Source organism: Marmota monax, unplaced genomic scaffold (genome assembly GCF_021218885.2).
Source record: "Marmota monax isolate L192 unplaced genomic scaffold, Marmota_monax_Labrador192_F-V1.1 WCK01_AAM20220418_F8-fsc00007, whole genome shotgun sequence".
In the NCBI taxonomy this organism is placed as follows: Eukaryota; Metazoa; Chordata; class Mammalia; order Rodentia; family Sciuridae; genus Marmota; species Marmota monax.
The window spans coordinates 23,292,242-23,312,413 of record NW_026692781.1 but is presented as its reverse complement, the minus strand read 5'-3'; the positions used below and the strand labels follow the sequence as shown (position 1 = coordinate 23,312,413).

General features: G+C 39.5%; 1 protein-coding gene across 2 annotated transcripts in view; it reads right to left on the bottom strand.

Moving 5' to 3' along the window:
- The window catches only part of Mfsd6 (major facilitator superfamily domain containing 6), a 68,863-nt gene that overhangs the window by 31,934 nt on the left and 16,757 nt on the right, over nt 1–20,172 (bottom strand). For both annotated transcript variants that reach the window (XM_058580333.1, XM_046447425.2), the window contains exon 2: nt 17,656–19,267. In XM_058580333.1, coding sequence (XP_058436316.1) covers nt 17,656–19,214 — 1,559 coding nt within the window. In that variant the 5' untranslated portion in view covers nt 19,215–19,267. The remainder of the gene's footprint in view (nt 1–17,655; nt 19,268–20,172) is intronic.

Sequence of the window (20,172 nt, the reverse complement as noted above, 5' to 3'; positions counted from 1 at the left end):
TGTAACTAAAAAATAAATACAAAATAAAATATGCTAAGAGTACATGGGAACATAAAGACCAGGCCCTTAGCTTACGGGAGTTCAGGGACACCCAGGGTAGGAGCAGGTAGAGACAGAAGATGGGGAATGCCCCAGGGAAGTGTAAACAAAGTGAACAGAGGTTAATTATAAAGCCACCTGGTTCTACAGCCAGAGAGGGTGTTTCAAAGATACAAAAGGGGTCCTAAGCTCAGGACTGAAGAAGAGGTATTAGTGAACGATTCTAATCCAGACCCATTCTGGAAATTATTCCAGAGACAGCACAGGGTGTAAGCAGCAAAGAAAGGCCTAAGCAGGCCCACCCTACAGTGCTCATCTGCCTCTTTCCATTCTCAGAGAAGGAACAGAGGTCCATCACTGTGTTTCAATAAGCAGACAAGTAAATAAGGAATGATGCTGGCCCTATGGCTCTCCAACCCAGTAGGATTATTATCTGGATTTCTACTTTGTCTTTAAAATTATGCAACATCCAACTAAATTCATATTTAATGTCATTCCTGTCTTAATACTACAATAGGAGGGAACTGGGGTTGTGGTTCAGTGGTAGAGCACTTGCCAAGCACATGTGAGGCACTGAGTTCGATCCTCAGCACCACATAAAATAAACAAAATAATACATTAGAAGGATGGATGTGAATAAACTGTGGTTATCCAAGTAGTTTTAAAAGGCACATGACATAACCAATGATGCCTTAATCATTTTCATTCTAGACAAAGAAACTGATGGCCTTTGGAGACAGCTTAAGGAAAGCACTTGTTTGCCACACAGATCATTAGAAAGCATATGTAATACAATGGGGCATCTGGATTTAAAAAACAACTGCTGATACACACAAGATTCTATTCTAAATCATCCTTCCTTGCAATCTATCTGGCACAATGCTCTGCCTAGCAACCTGTCCTCTGGCCCACATGAATGCCAAAAAGACCCACTGGCACACAGTGTCCTAATCCTCCTCCAGCCATCACTCAGCTCCATCTCATACCAGGTCTATGTCCTTTACCTGTGATCACTGCATCACAGGTTTGCCACATAACACTTATCTCCATTGTTACTACACATCCACAACCTGAAAGCATTTCCATGGAGGGTGCTACGTTATATCCATTTTATCCCCAGTGCCTGACACACAACAGGCAGTCAATAAAATATTCACGATCTAGAGGGAAAATATGAATGCGCTAAATAAAACACCAATTAACAAATATGTACTGAACACAATCTGTGCTAAGTGCTAGGGATACAGTGGTGGAAAAGATATATACTATGCACATATTGTACTTACAATTACATGTGTGTGTCTATTTTAAGATTCCTAGTTATGGTACAGGAATAAGTTATGAGTTTGTGAAAGAATGAATTGACTTAATTCATTAAAAAAAACCCAGATGAACACAATTGGCAACATTTTCGACTAAAGTTAATAGACTTTGTTGAAGATAAACATTGTAGTAATTCAATGAAGAGCTGGCTATGGTTTGCTTTTTTGGAGCATCCTGAAGCTCCATGCAATGTGCAAAAAGCAGATAACAGAGTTCTGCTCCCCACAGGCCTATCTCACCAAAAGAAAGAAAAGCTAGCATACAAGCCACAAAGCATAGAGTCAATGGCATGCTCTTGGCACAACTGAAGGGATCTCCAATAGAGTCCTCAGAGGCCATCAAGCTTCTATTACCAACGGGTATTGCTGGCCACTGAACCATCCTTGTAAAACTGAGCATAAGAACCACAAGGTCTACAAAAGAGTAAAAGGGAAAGAAATGACAGCCATTTAGCTATGTGTGTTTTTTGCATCTACTAATCGCTCCTTCTATCTAGTTCCTACTAGAAACTGAAAAGATAAAAGTGAAGTCTGAGTCTCTGATGCTCTTAACTCATTCTTTATTTTGCTACCTTCAGAAATCTCCTCTCTAAATGACTGACAAACTAAGAATATAATTATTGTCACCATCGGCATGGTCATTGTTGGTTCCCTGACATATTTACATCTCTCCATCATTCTTTTAATTTACTGTTTTCTTAGGGTGTGTCCATCATCCTGGTATAAAATTAATGATGTTGAAAAACAAATAAAACCTTGACAAATGAAACAGAACCACTTGGAAGACAGGATATGCTATTTCATTGTTATATTTTTCAATTAGGTGAAAGCTGAATGACTAAAAACATAACACCCTCCCCACCCCCCGATTTTTTTTTAATTGTTCATGATAAGGCCTAAGTACACATACAAGGACATTTGGCATAGCAATTAATTTGAAGAAGGCCTCAAGAGTTTCAGCTGCTCCTAAACTAAATCTGAGGGAACTAAATAAATTCATTAAAATTCAGGATGAAGGGGGCTGGGGTTGTGGCTCAGTGGTAGAGTGTTTGCCTAGAACGGATGAGGCACTGGGTTGGATCCTCAGCACCAAATAAAAATAAATAAATAAAATAAAGGTGTTGTGTTCATCTACAACTAAAAACTATTTTTTAAAAAAACAATTCAAGCTGAAAGAATATCATGACCAAATCAAAAAGTGACAATAATCCCACCATTCCTGACTTTGGCCAGACCATGGCAGAAGTGAATACAATTAAAGGCACCAGATTTTAAGAGATCACTGAGAAAAAGAAAGAGAGAGAGAACAGAAAAAAGCCAGAATATGGAGGGAAAAGACAATAGAGGTGCTAAACAAGATGATCTATAAGAAATCCCTGAGTGAACTGGGACCTTCAAGATAGTGAGGGGCCTTCCTGCTAAAGATAAGTTGGGCCCACAGTCACACCAGGGAGCAGGCAATATGGTAGAGGCTATTATCTTAGCTGCCTCTCTTTTCAGCTGAACTTGAGCCTGGAGCTTCCTGGGACTTGCCCTATAGGAGATGAGATTATTAGAAGGAAGAACCCAGGGTCTGGTTATGTCACTTGAGACCTGGTTGAAGCTGCACCTAAGGCCATGCACTGCATTTCTCAATTAGACAATATATTCCCTGTTTTGTTTAATCCACTTTTTTTTTTTAAAGAGAGAGAGAGAGAGAGAGAGAGAGAGAGAGAGAGAGAATTTTAATATTTATTTTTTAGTTCTCGGCGGACACATCTTTGTTTGTATGTGGTGCTGAGGATCGAACCCGGGCCGCACGCATGCCAGGCGAGCACGCTACCACTTGAGCCACATCCCCAGCCCTTGTTTAATCCACTTTGAGTAAGGTTTTCTGCCACTTCAACTGAGAGTCCTAAATGGTACAAAATCCTGGTTGCCTCGGGAGGTAGCAAGTTCAATATCACCAGAAGTAGCCAAGCAAAGGCTAGGTAACCATGAGTCAAGGATTAGAGAGAAGGGAAGATAAACAGGAATGGAGCTAGTCCTATATGACTGCATGAGTTTGCTAGGGCTGCCATAACAAATAGCATTCACTGGGTGGTTTGAACAACAGGAATTTATTGTCTCACAGTTCTGGGGCTAGAAGTGCAAGATCAGGGTGTTAGCAGGGTTGGTTTCTTCTGAGGCCTCCTTCCTTGGCTTGAAGATGGCCATCTTTTCCCTGTCATCACAAAGTCTTCCCTCTATGCTTGTCTGTGCCCTATCTCCTCTTCTCATAAGGTCATCAGTCATCATGGATTAAGGTTCCACCTAATTACCTCATTTTAACTTAAATATTTCCTTAAAGGCCATAACTCCAAATATAGCCATACTCTGAGGTTCTAGGGGTAAGGACTCCGCCATATGAATTTTCAGGTGACAAAATTCAACCCATAAAATGTTCCCCAAGGTCACTTTTGACCCCAACCTAGAGCAAAATTTAGTAAAGAGCTATTTACTCCATGGACTACCCATCAAGGATGTGATAGCAATGGTACCTTCCCTGGGCCTCTGCAGTCAGACTGAAGCTGTATCTTTAGTGGAGGATTGTTTAGGATTTTGCACAACGTAATCTAGTCACATTTACTCATTTATTTTATCTGGGGGATTGCTATTTACTTTTCCAGTGGTTGATACAAAACAAAAGGCTTGTACAAACATGACTAATGAATGCCTTTTCACAATGAGCAGCACTGTGACATTGCTGCATTGGGCCGAGGTGGTGGAATTCAAGGCACTCTTGAAGTGGGCTTCGCTTAGAAGTGGTTATAGCTTTTCTGCTTATGAAAAGTTCAAGTTAGCACGCAAAGAAAAATTACAAAGCCTTGTACAAATGCATAAGCTACCATTAAATAAAATACAGCTATTTCAGCAAGAGCAATCATGCCTTTTACAAGTTCTGCCTGAGCCAGTACATAGAGAAGTGCCTAAGATTTGGAGGCCCCAACTTCCATTCAGGTCAATTAATTAAAAAAAAAATTGTACAGCAATCCAAGCACTGCTATGATAAATCACATCCCCTGTCACTGGCTAGACTGCTGTCACAGCATGGCATAGATAAGTTTGCATGGATGGCTTTGTGCACATTTTTGATTTAGCAGCAAAAACCATTTGAAGTCTCTGTACTAGGGTAAAGGGTGAAGGTAGGCAGGGAGTGGGAAGGTCTGATGGATGGTTTTTCACATACTAAAATCAAATAAAGCAGAAAATTAGATTACTGGAGACAGAACTAAAAGAAGCCGTAGCATTACCTCCAATCCTCTCATTTCATAGCGCAAAAAAAGAGAGGCCACAGTGTTAGACCAGTGGAAGATCCAGGTCCCTGTCCCCCTTGCATCACAGCATTCTATTGGAGGTAATAGCAATGTGCTATTTTTCTTCTCTAAGGTAGGGCCCTATGGCAGAAGACTGGCAGCATTAGTGTGGATATACTTCTGGACACAGCTGTGCATTTGGATTAAGGATGCTGGCTGGATGTTTATGTTGGCTTTAGAACATGGCTAACATTTTAAACTTTGATGAATCATTGCAAAGACTGGGCTAAGAGGAAACTAGAAAAGCAAGTGCCATGCAGCAGCTGTCTAATATCCTGGATCTCAAAAGAAAACCTTACCCAAAGGCAAAATTATGTGTTATGAGATGAAATGGGCCAAAAGACCATTTCTGCTGAAGTAGCCACAGAAATCAATGCTGAGCCAGAATAAAGGGTGGGCCAGGGTTTCCACCCCTACCTGCAGGCCAAATGGGGGCTGCATCTAGCAGGTGAACTTTGAGATGAAATAATCAGAGTTGACTGCATGGCTGGGAAAGAAGCAGAAACCAGGGACACTGCTTACATACACATAGCCAAGGGAAGAGTATTTTTCTTCTCTAAGGTAAGGCCCTATGCAGAAGACTGGCAGAATTAGTGTGGATATACTGTGCATTTGGATTAAGAGTGGCAGAGGTAGGGTCTGATAGGAGTCTCCCTAACCACAGGTGCAGGCTGCATCCATCATCTAGGTCTTATAGGCCTCTATATCAGGCTGGGAAGTAGCTTGAGCTGGGCTCACCCATCATTCCATCAGGGGACTGAAAGGAGTCCTGATCTCTTCCATTCCCTGATTCCTGATGCAGTTCCACATGACTCACTGTGAAGAGTCTTAACTCCCCAAAGGCCACACTGGGTATTGAGTCACCTCCTCTTTTTCTTGAACTTGCTCTAGTTTTCAAACTTAATGCAATCCTACCTATGCTAAACATATTCTGTCTGAAGTACAATTTAAGGTGTGCATTTTTCAAGTAGAAAAAAAAATAACATAATAAACTCCTACCCTAAGCCTGTCAATTAGTAAACTTTTATAAGAAATTCTGCTCTTATTTTTTTTAAATAGGAACTCCAACTGAATAAATTTTGTTCAAAGCATTCCTGTCCCTCTTTTTGTAACATTACAGAATTATACCCCTCATACCAATATTTCAATCTTCTATCATATTCTCCTTTTTTTAAAAAGCATTTTCCCAGTTAGTTCCCTGTTTATTCCTGTGGATAATCTCCTGGAAGTTTTATTGCAGAGGAAATTAAGGTCCTGAAAAGTGAACCAAATTTCCAGAGTCATGTAGCTAAACATCACAGAGCAGCACAGCTGGGTCTTCTGCTGCCTTGTCCCAGGCCTCTCCACCACTGGCAAAGCCTTCCCATCCTGATCACAAGCCTTTAGGGAAATTTTAAAGGTGATCTTTTTCTTATACATTAATGATCACTTTACCTTAAAATCTTGTTTCACTTAGATTTGCTATAATATTCTACCTATATTTGAAACATATTTTTACAAAAAATCATTAACAGAGCCAAGAATAAAATAATTAATAGTAATGAATTAATAGTAATTAATATTAATTCAACTAATAGTAATTAAATAATAATGATACTAGTCTCCATGTACTTCAATGACACTAATATAAGTGTCTGATACCTATAAAAGACCATGAGATTTGTAAGCCAGAGAACCTGAGCCGATATCCTACTTTCCTCTCAGAAAGGTAAATTTTGGACAAATTATAGTAAATTGGTTCTTTCTTAGGCTTGCAGGGTGGATGTGCCCAACCAAGGTGCATGCTACCAGAAATGCACACATATGCAGGAACAATTAAGGGTGGTCCTGGATTCATTCCTACTGGGTTAAGCCACAGGTTCCTATGCTAGTGACCTTTGACTCTAAGAATATTTGAGAATCCAAAGGCTCTACACCCACTTTAGCCTCTTCTTGCTGACTCTCTTAGAGATGTATATTAGTTTGCTTGGGCTGCCACAGCAAGAAACCACAGACTGGGTGGCTTAAACAACAATTATTTCCCAAATTTTCTGGAGCCTGAAAACCAGAGAACAGGGTGCTAATATGGTTTCTGTTTTTTACCATAAGAAAAGCAGAGTAAGCCAAGTGCATGCCTTACTGCAGGTGTGTGAGAGGTCCTCTAGGTGAGTCTGCTGGGTTTCTGTTCTAAAAGGCTCAGGGTTTACTCCAGTTGAACTGGGCTGACTGGGCTGCGCAAAATAACCACACAAGAGACACAAACACCTTTTTCTTTGGGGTCTCTGTGACGGCTCCTCTGACCTTAAGGGTCTGCAGGAAGAGAGAAAGCGAGCGCACACACGCTGACCCCTTTTATTGAGGAGAAGCTATTCAAATGAGGCAAGGGGTCAGGTTTCAGGGGGCTGAGTCTATCTTCATGTTGTCCACTGTCAGCAGGTTCACTGACTCCTGGGTAGGCCACACCCAAGGGCACAATAAGAGAACCGGACACACACAAGGCACTTCCATGGAAGATTCTATCCTAAACAGGGCAAGGGGTTATATTACAAAGGAACAGGTGAGCATAGCTTCACCCAGGGGGCTGTAGCAAGACACACCCATGCATGAGACACTGACCCTTGAACCCAAGAAGAGTGGGGAAAGCTCTGCCACATTTCTGTAACTGAGCGCCTCACCACCCAGCTGGGGAGTGTGACTCAGTCATGTGCAAGGTTGGTCTCCCACACAGAGTCTTTATCTTAAAATGCAATTTTCGGGCCACAAGTAACATCCAACTTCAGCATCAATACAGACTGCTAAATTGGCCTCTACAGTGACCACCTAGGTAATGAATGTGTCAGAGCATCTTTGCTCTTGTCCAGTGCACACCTTGACCATCACCTTGGCCTGTTAGGGGCCCTTGTTAGTTGTATTCTTGGGGCAGTCTGCAACCACAAAAATGAGGACACAGGTGAAGTTAGTCCTGCTCTTTTTAACCAAGGGAGTTGCCTCATTGACCCAGAAATTGAAGATAAAGAGAAACCAAAAGTGACACCACTAACTAAAAGCCCTGGATGCAATTGCACTGCCTGGCAACAATGGTCTTTTGTTCTGAGCTATGAATAACTTGATTATAGGTAGTGTTGTCATAAGTCATCCTGGTAGCTATGATATTATATGGTAATGAATTTCTTTGCAAAACTGTTCTTTCAAGGAACTACAAAGACCAAATTACTCACTTCAACTCCTGATCATAAATTCATCTATTTTTTATATTCCATGGTTTATAATTCAATAATAAGAATCTATACTTGAAATAACTCTAAGAGGCTTTTCCTATGAAAATGGGTATCAACATCTTTGAAGGTCAAATGGGAAATAGAAAAGTAGAAATCTACCCACATATAAATAATAATAGCTACAATTACAATTATTTTATATGTAAGCAATGACAGAGATGGAAGTTTACAGTCACCAAGCCCTAAGAAATGGCATTAAGGAATATATAAAGAGTTTAAGAATTTTTTTTTAGTTTTAGATGAACACAATATCTTTATTTTATTTATTTATTTTCATGTGGTGCTGAGGATGGAACCCCATGCCTCACATGTGGTAGGCAAGTGCTCTACCACTAAGCTACAAACCCAGCTCCAACAGTTTGATTTTTATATGGCTTATTTTTATCAACAGATGTTTTTTTGATTTTGTTTTGGTAAGTGCTATGATATAGACTACATGTGTGAGATATGTCCTACAGGTATTAACTGAGACAAAAATAATCCATAATTGCTTATATTTTAACAACTCTGAAGTTTGCCAGTTTATACAAAATGAAAAACAAAATCCAGTGGTGATGAGCTCACACTGACCTATCCTTATGTTCTCATCCAACCATTCATGTCTAAGAGAAGGCTGCCCATTGCACTTTGAGCTTAAAAAAAAAAAAAAATCTTGTCACCAGTTTCATGTTCTGTAACTAGAAAAGCTCTAATCAGCTCCACTCTATAATAGTCATTGTGTTGACATAATAATTCCACCTCAGAGCCCTCTAAATGCATGATAATTTTTATACTTTGTATGTCAAGACATCCTTTTGAGTTATTTTTTACTGTGCCTGTGAATCAGGGAGAGAGCGAGTGAACATCTGTGTAGTTTCTTCTGAAGTTTTCAGGACTGCAATAAACAGGAGGTCTCTTCACGCTTGTGGTGATGGCTCACAACCTGCCTTAGTGGCTTACACAGGCCAGCCATATGTTCAGAGAGCAGTGCAGGGGGAGTCCCTAAATTCCCACCCATCTAAGACTCCCGGGTTCCAAAATTCCTCATCCCCTGAAACCTGGCTCATTTTAAACTTGAACCAGTATAGTCTTACATGTCGCTCTAGGTTGTTGATATTTAAGCTCAGCTTTTAAGATACAGTATAAATGCCAAATAGACCAGAATCAATTATTTCTCTCTTGTACTCCCACCAATGTCAGTGGGTTGGGCAGACCCAGAAGCATCAATAAATGTCCTGCCGCTATAGCTTTCCTATCTTTGGCCAACTTGGAATTTCCAGTTCATAATCTATTTCATTAGTTTCTTAATAAATGGAATGTACCCTCACCCCTCCTCAACTCTGAAACATCATTGGCATTGCCAAATAATTTTCTTTCAAACTTAGATCCCAAAGAGCCACTAGGAATATTTTACTACTGATACCTACCTCTCCCAGTTAGCCCCACCATCTAGCTGGGTTGTTTTTCAGGAAGCTAAGGAGCCAAACTGTTGGAACTATAGCAGTAAACAAAGTTCAATGTCTGCGTCTTTCTGATGGGCAGAATACTCTGCTCAAGAGTCTAGAGTTCTAGAAGCACCCCTCAAACGAAAGCTGTGGCTCAACCTGGCTTTCCCTATTGATACAACAGCATATTCTTTAGAGTTTGTAACAATTCTGTGATGATTAGAACTCAGATGAAGCTTCATGATATTAATCTCAGCCTGATCTCAGGAAGTAGACCTTGTCACAGGACAGGAAAATCTTGGTCATTGGATGGTGGCAAAAGCAGTACTACTTCTGGAGAGTGTTATTGTGTGGGTGTTTTTATTTTAACTTAAGTCACAAAGAAATTTTAAAAATATTAAAATTCATACCCTTTGATTGATCAAGATGGAGGCAGGATAACTTTATTTTTCCCTGGCACCAGTGCTTAATATGTGCTCTATCTCCTTTGGCTAATTACTTACCCACATGAAAAAGCAGGTTGTTTTGAAATATCAGTTCTAATCCTTACAGTTCAAAGGGAAAGAGGAAAAACAATCTTCCTTTTGTCCACACAGTCAATCAGTTATAGGAAGCATTAACTCCTTCCATACTACCATGTTATGAATAATTGTAAGTTATCCTGATGAAAAGAGAAGGATTTATCATTTTTTCCCCACCTGACTCTGCAAATAAAATTTCAAAACCAAGATACCAGGAGAAGAGTCAGACCTTACATTCCAAGTTATCCACCATAGGAAATGAACTATTTTCTCTTTCATGCATCCACATGGTACTAGTTATGTACCATCCTTGGAAGACTTGAAGAACCAGTTACTCAAACCGTTCTCTGTATTCTGTGGTTCTGAGAAACATCAGTTGAGAAAGTCTGGCAGCACAAAAGAAAAAAAAAATCTACTCCTTTAAATGGGGATAATGTGTTGAAGGAGCATAGAACATATTGGAGTCTACTTTCAATACGTGAAATACATAGAGTCTACATTCTCTTAAATATTCTGATGAATTTAAAATAACTTGCATTCAGGGTTGTCAGGGTTATGGAATACCAATACCACCACCACCAAAAACAGCAGCAGTGGCTCCTATTGCTTCCTGCATCTTTGCTAAGGCCTGATTCCACCGAGCTTTCATAAATTCTCTTGAACTCTCTCTAGCAAGACTGCCCAATTAAGTAAAAAAGCAAAGGCAGGACAGAAGCCAGGTCAAGGCTCCAAGACCAACCCTGAAGGGTGGAAGGCTTAAAATGAGGGTCTGAACTATCATCTCTCTGAATCTATTTCAAATTAGCATGTATTTATCAAAACACATAGTATAGAAAAGAGAGAGAAACCATGAATATCACCTCTTTCCACTACATGATTTTGTACAAAAAGATCAGAATTTAAAACAGAACAAAAAACACTGTCTTTTATCAAACAACTGCTTTTGAAAGACAAGCTGCTTATCATACCTGAATATTCCCTTTCAAAATTAAAACAATAGAGTTAATACGTAATGATATAATTGTTAACCCCTATAGAAATACCTGGCTGATAACCAATTTTAGGACTTGTACTGTGGCTTTACTTTTTTATTTATGCTTCACCATACATTTTATATAATGAATGAAAAATATGACAAAAATAAGAAAACTGAGTTGTGTATAATGGCAACTTCAAAGAACCATGAAGTGTCCCTTACACGAAAAGCAAATACACAGTCTCTGTTGGTCTGCAATCACCCTCCTGAGGTTTTTTGAGTTAACTCCCAACCTGCTGCAAGAGAGCACTCATTCATTCACATCCTAAAAACCCAGACTGGTGACACTGTAGAGCTGACGCTGTGGCTCCTCTGTATTCTATTATATATGACAAGAACAATCACATACTGAGTTTGAAGCCACAATCAATGACACATACCACTCTGGCAGAGCAGATAGGGGCCAGTGTGCCTCATTTCACCAGTGCTAAGAGTCTTCACATACCATTTCACTAACTAGCCAGAATACATCAAATCACCAGTTTTGGATACACACCATACAAATTCAAATGATAAAAGTACTGATTAACTAGACTAGATTAATCTTTAAGACCATCTTATGTTTTAAGGAAAATAAAACATTCTCTAATACAAAGGCTACACCAGGTAGCATGATTCCAATTAAATATAATCTCATTTAATTTGTCAATCTACATTTGAAAATCATTATAAATTGTTGGAGTAGGATCTCAATTTGCCCAAGATGTTTGTTGAGGGGGAATGCTGGGTATTTTGAAAACCTCAAATGACTTGACTTGGCAGCCTTAATGATTTATACACTTATGATATTGCTGTCATTTGTATCTTTATTAGATTCAATGGATCTTAAGTTATGAGCAATGTAATATATCAGAAGATTAACATAAAATAACAAAAAATTAGCTAAATTCCTAATATATGCCAATCACAACAATTGCCACATTTTATTTCATTTAGTCTTCATAAAAAAAGGTAAGAGACAGGTATTAATACTATGCCTATTTACAGATGACAAAACAGAGATACAAAATGTTCTGTAAATTGTTGATGGCCACATGGTTCCAAGGTACAGATATGGACCCAGAACCAGGCAAGCCAGCTCTGAACCCATACTGGTGGACAAACAACACAATCCCCCATTAACACTGAATATTTGGAGCATAGTGATACGCTTTGAGTAATAAAGTACAGACCAATATTTCAATAAGATCAGAAACTTAGAATGATATCTTGGAGATAACTATAATTTATTTCCCTCAACCCACTGCTCTTCTTAGCCCACAAAAGTTCCTTGCTGATCCTATACATGTTTGCAGTTCTAACTGTCCCAAATATGTACCCCCAATCCCACCTCTCCATTAAGCTTCAAGCTTATGTCAGTACATGCCAACTGTCTGCCAGACATCCCCCATTTGACCTCTCTAAATGTTTCAACTTCAAATTAACCTAACACTAAATACAAATCATTATATGCCCCTTCTTCCTATCTACATCTCTTTTCTGAATTTCCTATGGAATAATGAAACTACCATACCTAAGTCGGAAATGTGGAAGTCTCTACCTCATCTCCTATATCCAAAATATTCTATGAATTTTAACTCCCAAATATATCCTTTCCCTCAATTTCAAAATTGCTGTAGTTCAGGCCTGTACCACATGCCACTTGAACTATTTTAAGAATATTCTGAGGGGCTGGGATTGTGGCTCAGTAGTAGAGCGCTCGCCTAGCACGGGCGGGATCTGGGTTTGATCCTCAGCACCACATAAAAATAAAGGCATTGTGTTGTGTTCATCTACACCTAAAAAAAAGAAATATATATATATATATAAAGAATATTCTGAATGGGCTCCCAGCTTCAAAGTTACCCTGCACACTGCACAGGAGTGACCATCCCATATGAAAATCAATGGCCCTACCCTGCTTTGAGCCTTGCTATGACTCCCTACTGCCTCAAGAGAAAGTTCACTGATCTAGCATCCATCTCGACTTCAACATCTCCTATATTTTCCATTGTCCTTTTCTTTAGTGCCTATTCTCTGCATCCTATTAATCTGGGATTCTCTAGGTCTAAGTAACTGTTCAACAAAATTGAACAAATATGGAGGGTTTTGATTTTAAATAATGTGGAATAATATTTGTGTCTCTAGAGCACATGTAATTTAAAATTTACTATGAAAATTAACTCTTTCAAAACATTTTTAATGGGATAAAAATATTTTTAAAGAACTAATTCTCCTTTAAGAAATCAGAAGGGAAAAAGTTGTTTAAGGTCCACCATTGTTTTGTTTTCCTTGCAGTGCTAAGTTTTGAACCCAAGACCTCCCACATGCTAGGCAAGCACTCTACCACTGAGCTATATCTCCAGCCCTTTTTTAGTTTATTTTGAGACAGGGTATCAATAAATTACCCAGGCTTGCCTGGAATTTGCAATCCCTCTGCCTCAGCCTTCCAAGTAGCTGAGATTTCAAGCATGCAACACCACCCCTAGCTCGTTTTGTTCCTCAATAAATAATTGAGTTATTCTATTTCTATGCTATGGTGTCATTGTGGCAACTGCCATCAGAAGTCTTCCTAAACAAATAAGTGTTGGTGTCCAAGTCAGCATCTAATCAGGGAAACAGTCACCAATCTGTCTCAATTCAGGGACTTGTTAAAGAGGTGACAAAAAAGTGGAGAATCCAGGGTACTACTCAACAGCCTCTCTATGACACAAGTTAGCAGGACACTGGGAGGAGATGATGATCCACAGTGGTGGATCCACAAGCAAGATGTAGCATCTCACAGAGGCTCTGCCTAATGAGGCTGAGAGGTCTCCTGAGTCAGGGTAGAGAGTCTGGGAAGCTGGAAAGAGTACTGTAGTGGAGAGATCCAAAGAGAGAGCTGCAGAGATCTGCAGGGGGTTCCCTTGGAGCCTCCAGGTGAGTACTAATCAACACATGGATGTGAGGAAACTACCAGAGATCAAGGAAAGAACCACCTGGAAGGATTAGAGGGAGCTGTCTCTGAAAACTCATACAAATATGCTGCATGAGCTAGAAAGAGAAAAATGCCCTCGGTTTTCCCATCTCCCTTCCTCTACTCCTCTTTTCGTCTACGCCTCTTATTAGTTGGCGTTTCTCAACCTAGGCTGGGCACAGGAATCAACTAGGGAGCTTTAAAAAGTGCAGCTGCCTGGAGGGTGTGATGTAATTGGTCTGGGTACAGCCTGGGCATCAGGAGCCTCCAAAGCACTGCTGATGAATCTACATTAGCTGAGCCCAGGAGACCAAATCCTGGGAAACTCCAAACACCACCACCGCTACCAAAAAAAATCAAAAAAACTCAGACATGATCTTCTCTGGGTCTTTCAGGGCCACCCAGCTCAAACTGATCACTCCAGCTGTGGGGTTTCCTCCTTCTTCTAATGCTTTTTGCTATTTCTCCAAAGTGTGTGCTCAGCTGAGCCGTTGCCCAGCAGCTGACTCTGCTCTGTGTCTGCCTGCAACGCCCCCTCAGCAGAGCCTGGTGCTCCTCCTCTTGCTATTTGCATCATGTATTTCCCTCTTTCCCAAAATGACTGGCTAGTTTGGATACATGACTACTATTAAGTAGTAACTTATGGCTAACAATGGATAATAAATATATTACTCTCTCTAGATAACAGCTGCAGGCAAAACTGACCTTAAATGTAAGATTAAATGACCTTAAGTGAGATTGAGTAGATTTATGTGTGTTAGATTTATCTGTGTCCCTTAAAATGGAAATAATTTTAAATCAAAAACATAAGTCATAGCCTAATCTTAGATAATAACAATTTACAAGTTTACAGATCATTTATTGCAATTTGTTTTGGTCATGACGCTACTCACAGTTGTTGAAACGTTCTGCAAGGTGAATACACCCTTAAGACACATTTATATCTCTAGTTAACCATCCTGATATAAATGGACTTAAAAATAAACTTTCTGTAAATCCCCAAATACAAGAAATTTAGTTTTTTAGGGTAAATATATACTATCCTATTTGCTGGAGAAAGTCATTGTTTAGAGAGGGACAAAAGCCAAAGTCAAAATCAGAAACCATTTACTGTGTGTGTGTATGTGTGTGTTTAGACTGAAAAGTTATTCTCTGAAAAACTGGGCCTGAAATACTAAATGGTTCAAAAGTGTACATGCTGTGTTAAAAACTGCTTTATGATGTGGGTTTTTCTTCATTCTAAATCTATATTAAAATTTTTTGTGAAAATAGATTTCTGACTATTCTGTCCATGTACAACTCACACACAAAAAAATTGACTTTAAACTGTCACCACTAAACATATTTAAGTCACCAAATTTCAACAATCACCACCTGACTGGGCTCCCAAAATTGTTATCAAGAGAAGCATATCTGTTTTGCCTGAGTACAAATGCAGGAATAATCTTACTTTAACAACCAGAATCTTTTAAATATATTTAAAATAATTAATATTACTTTAGTGAACAGAATATTTGAAAGAGGCAAATGACCACATATTGATGAAATCCTGGCAGGCTCTTGGAAGCAACAAGGTGACCACAGGGGCCACCTCCTGTCATCACATCATTGAGTAAGAAAAAAAAGAGAGATGCTTTTGTGTGTGTGTGTGTCTGAACATAATACCAAATAATTAAGGTTATGTGCAGTATAGGTTTTTAAGTAAGAGTGACTAATACTACTCAGGAAAGGAAGACAGAAGTGTAAACTCACTAACATAAATAGTAGTGAAACTATTAGGGCTTTATCATGAAAATACACCTCAGACAAAAGGCAAAGGCTGCTGAACTGGGGATGTGGCTCAGTGGTTAAGCACCCCGTAGGTTCAATCCCCAGTACCAAAACAAACAAACAAACAAAAAAAACCGCAAAGGAGGAAGAGAACTGTCTTTTCTAGGCATGAGAAAAACTTAATATCTCTGAAAATAGAACCTATTTGTATATTCTATACTGAGTCTGTGCTCAATTGATGCTATTGACTGATTAAATAATATGCTATCTATTTATTTAATCAGTCAATAGCATCTTTTTTTTTTTTTTCCTTAAAGTACTGTCTTGTTGAATTACCCAGACTGGCCTGGAATTTGCAATCCTCCTACCTTAACCTCCTGTGTTGCTGGGATTACAGGTGTGTACCACCATGCCTGGCAGATTTTTAAAATCCTATTAGAGGTAAGATCCATACACTTAGGCTGCAGAGAAGTATCTAATCATCATGGTCAATCCACACCGCTCAGAGAATGTAAACATGGCCTGGAAAAGGCTAAAGGACATTCCAAGTCCTTAATGCTATAAGGCTCTTTTACAAAAAGGTCCCACTGGTTGTGCCTCAGGGACTCCATAGGTCTGAGAACCATCCACACTGTGCCTTTGTTTAATGACAAGAAAGGCGTCAAAGGATTTGAGAAAGAAGGGACAGGATACAGCCTCCCAAAGCAAAACCAAACCACACAAGGAAAAATATTCACAATTGTTTGGGAGAAAGAATGATTCTAGGTTGAACTTTAAATGAGAAAATATTTTCTTCAGTTAGAAAGGAAATGAAAGGAATAAAGATTAATATTTTCTAAATCTTGTCACTGTTTCTTTTTTTAATTTCTTATAGAAAGAGCAGGTTTCAAGACCATCATGTACACACAAACACATACAGTTGCTTTCTTTTGGTTATGGTAACTTGAAAGTTTAGGGGGAGACATGTCATACTTTTCTACAAGGCAGTGGTTCAATGCAGCTGGTTCCATATTTTGGAGTCAATAATAGAGCAGAAGAACTTGTAGATAGCAAGGTGTGGTTTGATCAGCCTTAGATAAACATCAACGGTGACAAACGCTACAAAACAAAGAAACTAGAGGAATTCATAGCTTTTGTTTGTTTGAATAAAAGGAAATCATGAAAGATTTTTAAATAGTCCATGTCTTCATGGCAAAGATACAAAGATTCATGTAACAATTAGGAAAAAAGTTACATAAAGATTTACTCTAATCACAGATTAGGGATTATGGTGGGTCATATCATACTTCATTAAATATAATGTTTTGGTTTTTTTTTTTTACAGCACTGAACCTCAGCATGCTAGGTAAGTGCTCTATCACTGAGCTACATTTTTTTTTGTCATTGTAGTAGGACTGAATGCCTTTATTTATCTATTTTTAAAAAATATTTATTTTTTAATTGTAGTTGGACACAATACTTTTATTTATTTATTTTTATTAAACCCAGGGCCTCACAAGTGCTAGGCAAGTGCTCTGCCCCTGGGCTACAGCCCCAGCCTTGTGGTCATCTTTACACATCACATATTCAAACTTTACCTGTTGTCATTAAGTGGTTCATAATAAATGGAGGCTGGAAAAATAATCTACAGAAACTTTCCTATATAAATGTTTGATTCAGGTGGACTCCTCAAAGTCCATGGAACAATATAGCTCACTAAGCTCCCACGCCTGAGAACACTTATTTTGAGCATCTCTTAGCACACAGATAAATAGCCTACTGATCTTTCCAGAGTGGGGGGCAAGGGGAGGCAGCCATTTTTTGTTTGCCTGCTTGTCTATAATAATCCATCTAGGTTATTCCTTCCTTGCTTCCTTTGGTTTCCATTTTAAAGAGAAAGAGCAAAAGATAGCTTCCTTGCCAACCCAACCCTACCCCCACACAAATCAGAATACCTTAAATACGTTAAAAGGAGCTCTAGACTATAAAATGACAAAGCTCCACTGCTGAGGGGATCAACAGTAAGCATTTTCTTACCTGATGTGGCCAATCAATTCAATAAGCTTGTGACTAAAAAAATAAGCTGTCAGCTCAGACACGTGACTCAGGACTGAACAGACCCCAAAGAGGGTTGTAGTTCCATTCAGGTCTTCCAAATGCCAGTAGAGAAAGGTGAACACGAAGCCATATCCAAAACCCATGAACCAAGCCACAAACAACACTGAGCCATACTGCACGCTGCAGAGCAGTTTGATTAAGTCCCAAAAGTTGAAGGTCTGCGAGTGGCTCATGGTGGTGGGTGTCTCCTCAGAGGACTCGGTGGAGTTGTTCCTTTCCACCTGAGGGATCTCCACCTCTTTCCCCTTGCTATCACTGTTTGTGAAGTGGTTGTAGCGGAAACGGAACTGGGTAGCCACAATCAAGGCCATTGTCATGAGAACTCCGAAGACGATGAAGACGATCTGGTAGTTCCGGTACTCAGGGGGCTTACACCCCTTGCCATCCACGAGAACTTCCATGTGGGTATAGTCAATCCCAATGCCCACGGACAGCATTGCCAGGCCCCAGCCCAGGGAGCCCCACATGCGCTGCAGACCATAGCGGTCTCGGTGCTTTCCCAGATACTGGAGTGTTACTGTGTCTACAATCGTGACAGAAGAGGCACTGAAAAATTCTCCAATTATGACAACTACCAAGATCACCAAGAATATAGCTTCAACTTCTTGCTGATCATAAACAAGAGTGACTTGGTCAGAAGGTAAAGATTTGGTGGTAGTGACAATAGCAGTGGTTGTCTCCCTGGTTACATTCCCCGTGGGGGTAAGGGTTGCTGTGCTTCTATTCAAGCTCAAGTCCATAACAAGGTCAGTGATTTCATCTATCTGGGGCTGCAGAGTGGGTTCATGGATCTTGGTTGAAGCTGTCGTAACGATATCAGCATCTAAGATGTTGGGCCCCGTTTCTAACACTGGTGGCCCACTGGAAGGAAACAAGTCCCTTTTCTCACGCGTTTTTGGTGATATAGTAAGGAAAGAGATAGCAGAAGAATTTGTTGGCAAGACGGTTAACAGGTGACTTGCATTGGTGGGGTGAGCTGTTGGGGGAATCTTTGGTACACATCTCAAGGTAGCAGGTTTGACAAACCCAATGCCCAGGTTGAATAAAACCCAACACAAAAGAGAAAAGAGAAGGACAATTTTGCCTTTTTTGAAGCGGTCTGCAACCACACCCCAAAAGGGGGCACTACAGAATTCAATGAAGTATCTAATACCAACCAACAGTCCACTCTGGCTTGGCGACATTCCCAGCTGTTTATAATACACAGGCAAAAGTGGGTAAAGAGAGCCATAGGCAGAGTAAAAGAAAAAATAAAAAACCTTGGAAATGAGAAGATCGTTGTTTATTTTAACACAATGTTTTTCTATCCAGTCTATTTCCTCCTCAGGAATAGCAGATGTTTCTGTGGAGGAGGGCGTTTCATTTGAAGGTGGTTCTGGTTCCCTGGAAATTCCATTGAAGGGATCAGCAAGCACATATTTTCTCTTCTGCTCCTCCTCATCATCAGTTAAGATAGCAACTTTATCATCTGCCGCCATGGCTCACCACCACCATCAGAAGGCTTATGACTTTTAAAATCTTGACTGTTGATCTGTAAAGCAAAATGTTAAAGACAGCTTAGTCATGAAAATCATAACATGGAAGCATAGGACTTCATCATGCAGGAAGATGAGTTTCACATTAGAGCTAACAAAATAACTGGAGAGAGAACTAGCATTTATTACTTACAGCCATATAGTACTGGTACAGAAAGATAACTTTAAAATTTTAAATACCCTTCATGGCCACTGACTCATTACATCTTTCAGTGGCAGGTTTATAGCTCAGGATCATTCTCAATCTTTTCACCGATTCCCAGGGAAAATGTACAAGTAATAGGGATTATGTTTAAACCTAATACAGGGAGCTGAAAATAAACACTATTTATAGTTTCTTGGTTTTACAATCACTTGATTTACAAAACCACTGCATTATGGAGTCTAAAAATCTTTAGTAATTAAAGAGAGTTAAAAACCTTCAGTTTTCAGAGAAAAACAAACAAGTGCTTAATCACCAGGACAAACACAATGAGAACAAAGAAGCCAACTGTGTTCTGTAATGGGAGTTGGTTACAAGGACCATGAGAAGACATCCCAGTAAGGAAGCGGTAAGCAGTAAGGAAGCATTGCTAATGTTACAGACATCAGTCCCAATATGCTTTTATGGTTTGCAGTTTAAGGGAACATCATCAAAAATAACATTCATTGTGGGCCGGTAGCAGACATTTATTGAAGGCTGGTTCAGTAGCAGAGTGCTTGCCTAATATGCATGAGGCCCTGGGTTTAGACCTTAGCACCATCAGTCAATCACCCAACCAACCATAGCAAATTCAATCTGCTAATGTTTAAAAAAGAACATTTATTGGGCACTTTCTCTGTGCCAGGTAACATTTTAAGATCTTTAAATGCATTAATTCACATTCATCCTAACAGGCCTATCATTTTGTCTGTTTTACAG